The 4,367-nt window shown below is 50.6% G+C and overlaps 1 protein-coding gene and 1 long non-coding RNA gene across 7 annotated transcripts in view; one reads left to right on the forward strand and one right to left on the reverse strand.

Annotated features, from left to right (window-relative positions):
- Positions 1–309: 309 nt before the first annotated feature.
- atp2c1 (ATPase secretory pathway Ca2+ transporting 1) overlaps positions 310–4,367 on the reverse strand; it is a 29,145-nt gene continuing 25,087 nt past the window's right edge. For both annotated transcript variants that reach the window (XM_014029406.1, XM_014029405.1), the window contains 10 exons: positions 3,286–3,456; positions 3,112–3,209; positions 2,986–3,036; positions 2,740–2,906; positions 2,565–2,633; positions 2,357–2,473; positions 2,107–2,254; positions 1,932–2,027; positions 1,707–1,848; positions 310–993 (listed from right to left, as the gene is read on the reverse strand). In XM_014029406.1, the coding sequence (XP_013884860.1) occupies positions 872–993; positions 1,707–1,848; positions 1,932–2,027; positions 2,107–2,254; positions 2,357–2,473; positions 2,565–2,633; positions 2,740–2,906; positions 2,986–3,036; positions 3,112–3,209; positions 3,286–3,456 (1,181 nt within the window). In that variant the 3' untranslated portion in view covers positions 310–871. The remainder of the gene's footprint in view (positions 994–1,706; positions 1,849–1,931; positions 2,028–2,106; positions 2,255–2,356; positions 2,474–2,564; positions 2,634–2,739; positions 2,907–2,985; positions 3,037–3,111; positions 3,210–3,285; positions 3,457–4,367) is intronic.
- On the forward strand, positions 1,030–1,371 carry LOC106533169 (uncharacterized). 5 transcript variants are annotated; one of them, XR_001312206.1, is made up of 3 exons: positions 1,030–1,048; positions 1,118–1,186; positions 1,278–1,371. It is a non-coding gene; the product is annotated as an uncharacterized LOC106533169 (long non-coding RNA). The 5 variants fall into 5 exon arrangements; XR_001312203.1 differs by lacking the exon at positions 1,118–1,186; XR_001312205.1 differs by lacking the exon at positions 1,118–1,186 and having other exon boundaries at positions 1,032–1,070.

The raw sequence follows: 4,367 nt of genomic DNA on the forward strand, positions 1-4,367 counted from the left end.
CAGGTCCTCACAGACCCTGACAGGTCCTGACAGGTCCTCACAGACCCTGACAGGTCCTGACAGGTCCTCACAGACCCTGACAGGTCCTGACAGGTCCTCACAGACCCTGACAGGTCCTGACAGGTCCTCACAGACCCTGACAGGTCCTCACAGGTCCTCACAGGTCCTGACAGGACCTCAGGTCTCCAAAGTCATGAGTCAGGTGGTTCTTCAGGTCTGGTTCAGGTCCTGTAAAACCCCTGACCCAGTTCCAGCTGTGTGCTCTGTAGAACTCCTGCAGACCTGATGAAGTGACAGAAAACAGAGGAATGTTCCTTTACAATAAAAAGAAACAGAAATAAAAACTGAAGCTGAAGCCTGGCAGGTTCACTGCTGTGAAGAACCACTACACCTCCATCTCTGGTCCTAACCCTGACCATCACTGGTCCTAACCCTGACCATCACTGGTCCTAACCCTGACCATCTCTGGTCCTAACCCTGACCGTCTCTGACCCTCAGCAGAGGTGGGACCTACACATCTGGTCATAAACCAGTGTCAGAAGAATAAAGCTCCACCTTCAGCAGTAAAAAGGAAGTAAAACAAAGAGTAGCTCAGCTTCATCCCACATCTAAACCCAGGAGAATAAACAAGTCTGTAAAGTCTGATCCATCCTAAAGGACCAGGAACTGGACTCGCTTTGATGGATCTGACAAACTCAGTCCAGTCCTTCAGTATAATCCCAAGTGGACCTCCCAGTCCCAGACTGGAGAGCAGGAAAATCCCATTTTGTTGTAGTCTGAAAGAGTCAGTGCCATCAGGTGACATCCTCCCACCTTCATCATCCTCTTCCTCCAAACTGGAGGGGAGGGGTCACACATGGAGGGGGAGGTGTCATACGTGAAGGGAGGAGTCAGAGGGGGGCCTCTTCTCTGAGCCCTTCAGACGCTCCACCTTCTTAATGACCTCTGCCACGATGCAGACAGACGACGTGAGGCTGACCAGGAACAGCAGGTCTGCAGGAGACAAGAGACACAGGGTCACAGGTTAAGACCATGAGGACAGAGACAGGTCCAAACCACGAGGACAACAGGTCAAAACCATGAGGACAGAGACAGGTCCAAACCATGAGGACAACAGGTCCAAACCATGAGGACAGAGACAGGTCCAAACCATGAGGACAACAGGTCCAAACCATGAGGACAACAGGTCAAAACCATGAGGACAGAGACAGGTCCAAATCATGAGGACAACAGGTCCAAACCACGAGGACAACAGGTCCAAATCACGAGGACAACAGGTCAAAACCATGAGGACAGAGACAGGTCCAAACCATGAGGACAACAGGTCCAAACCATGAGGACAACAGGTCCAAACCACGAGGACAACAGGTCCAAACCATGAGAACAACAGGTCAAACACATGAGGACAACAGGTCAAACACATGAGGACAACAGGTCAAACACATGAGGACAACAGGTCAAACACATGAGGACAACAGGTCAAACACATGAGGACAACAGGTCAAATACATGAGGACAACAGGTCAAACACATGAGGACAACAGGTCAAAGGTCACACAGACATGACATCTGAAGTTTGTATCAAACCAACAGCACAAACGTAAATCTGGTCTGGCTCTGAAGAGCAGAGACATTAACCTTTCTGCTGAGACGAACAGGAAACAGGTGTAAACCACTTCCTGTCACAGTGTTAGTGTGTCTCTCACCGAAGATGCTGAGGCCCTCAGTCTGGAAGACGTTCTGCAGAGGAGGGAAGTAGATGACCAGCAGCTGTCCCATGATGGAGGCCAGCACTGCGTAACAGAAGGTCCTGTTACTGCAGAGACCCATCTCATGGACCATCCGGGTCTGAGGAGGACACACCTGAAGGTTACCGTCCAAACACAGACACAAGGACCGTCCCCCCAGGTGAGACAGGTGTGGGTGTTTACCTGAGAGCGTGAGCTAAGAGCGTTGAACATGTCGAAGAAGACGAAGCAGGTGAAGGTCATGGTGGTGTCTCGAGGAGTGATCATGTTGTCCTGTAACTGAAAGACCAACAGCTGGATGAGAGTCTGAGTCCCAGTCAGGGACTCAGAGTCCAGATGAGTCCTCAAAGACGAGTACCTCTCTCCAGAAGACAAAGAGCGTCCCGCAGACAATGACGACGGCTGAGACCAGGACTTTAAGGATCAGGCTGCGGGTGATGATGCTGTCCTTCACGTTACGAGGAGGCTTCCTGATCACGTCTTTGTCCACAGGCTCCACCCCCAAACTGACGACACAGACCAACAGGTGTCAATCAAAAACAAACCTGTCAGCTAGAGTCCAGTCTGGTTTAAAGTCACGCAGGTTAACAGGCAGGACACAGCTGTACCTCTGAGCGGGCGGGCCGTCCATGATGATGTTGATCCACAGGATCTGCATGGCGTTCAGCGGATTGGGGAAGTTCATCAGTGTAGCCAGGGAGATAAGCGTCAGCGCCGCGATGCTCCTGAAGACCAGCAGGGGGAGACAGATAGGCTCAGAGGTCAGAGGTCATCAAACAAACCAAACCCTGCTGCTGAACCACAGCGTACACTCACGTGCTCAGCTGGAAACACACAAAGTTTCTGATGTTGTTGTAAATTCCTTTTCCTTCCTCGATGGCCGACCTGGAGACAAAACACTGAGCTGATGTTTCATTTCAAGTGTTGTAGTGATGTGAGCCGTCACCAGGTGATGAAGACCACCTGAGCCGCACTCAGGTCTTGGACTCACATGATGGTCTGGAAGTCGTCGTCCACCAGGATCATGTCGGCCGCCTCCTTGCAGACGTCGGTGCCCGTCTGGCCCATCGCCACGCCGATGTCGGCCGCTTTCAGAGCCACGGCGTCGTTCACACCGTCCCCCGTCATGGCCACCACGGCGCCGAGGTTCTGGAGCGACTGCAGAGAAGAAGAACCTGTTTACCTGCGGTTCATCAGCCTGCTCAGGTGTGACGTCACCTGGGGGCCTCCTGCTCACCTTGACGATCTTCAGCTTGTGTCTGGGGCTGGCTCGATAAAACACAGATATCTGCAAAGACAAAGGGTCTGTTTATTTACTGTCAGAGACAGGATGTCCAACTGAAGGGTCTCAGTGTGTCCTCACTCTGGGGACCAGCATGGACAGCTGCTGCAGGTCCAGATGGTCCACTTCTTCTCCTGACAAACACTGGCTCCCTTTGGAGTACAGCCCCAGACGGCTGGCTACAGACAGACAGACAACAGGTTCATGAAGGAGCTCCATGAAAACACAGGACTCTTTACTCAGACCCTCTCTGACCGATGGACATGGCGGTCTCCTGGGAGTCTCCGGTGATCATCTTGATGGCGACGCCGGACTCGATGAGTGTAGCCACGGCCTCTTTGACTCCTTCCTTGGGGGGGTCAATGATGCCCACCAGACCCAGGAAGGTCAGGTTCCCCATCGAAGGTCCTGAGGCGAACGCCAGAACTGAAGAACCAAACAATCAGGGACATCAGAGTGCGGAGGTACGGCAGGCCCTTTGTGTATTTATTCATGTTTCTGATAAAGAGTCATTTTTCCAACTGGTTCACTCCAGCATGACATTTTACATTAGACCAACTACTGGCCCAACCACTGGACCACCTATTAGTCCAACTACAGGTCAAACTACTGGTCCAACTACAGGTCAAACTACTGGACCAACTACTGGACCAACTACTGGTCCAACTACTGGTCTAACTACTGGTCCAACTACAGGTCAAACTACTGGACCAACTACTGGTCAACTACTGGTCAACTACTGGTCAACCACTGGACCACCTATTAGTCCAACTACAGGTCAAACTACTGGTCCAACTACAGGTCAAACTACTGGACCAACTACTGGTCAACTACTGGTCAACCACTGGTCCAACTATTAGTCCAAACACTGGACCACCTATTAGTCCAACTACTGGTCCAACTACTGGTCCACCAACTGGTCAAGTACTGGTCCAACTACAGGTCAAACTACAGGTCCAACTACAGGTCCAACTACTGGTCCAACTACTGGTCCAACTACTGGTCAACTACTGGTCCAACTACTGGTCAACCACTGGTCCAACTATTAGTCCAAACACTGGACCAACTACTGGTCCACCAACTGGTCAAGTACTGGCCCAACTACTGGTCAAACTACTGGACCAACCACTCTGTCCCTTTGGACCAACTTTTCTGTCTCTTTGGTCCATTGGTCCAGCTAATCGTAGCAGAAGTCTTAGTAATCCAAAAGTAAAATAGTCTTTCAAAAGGGCATTTGGTGTTTATTTTTTGAGCATTTTATTTATCTTTTTTACTTTCTTTTACTGTAATTTGTTTTTTAAACTTGTACTGATTTTTATGGCTTGATTGTATTTGTT

This window comes from Austrofundulus limnaeus, unplaced genomic scaffold (genome assembly GCF_001266775.1).
Source record: "Austrofundulus limnaeus strain Quisiro unplaced genomic scaffold, Austrofundulus_limnaeus-1.0 Scaffold898, whole genome shotgun sequence".
In the NCBI taxonomy this organism is placed as follows: Eukaryota; Metazoa; Chordata; class Actinopteri; order Cyprinodontiformes; family Rivulidae; genus Austrofundulus; species Austrofundulus limnaeus.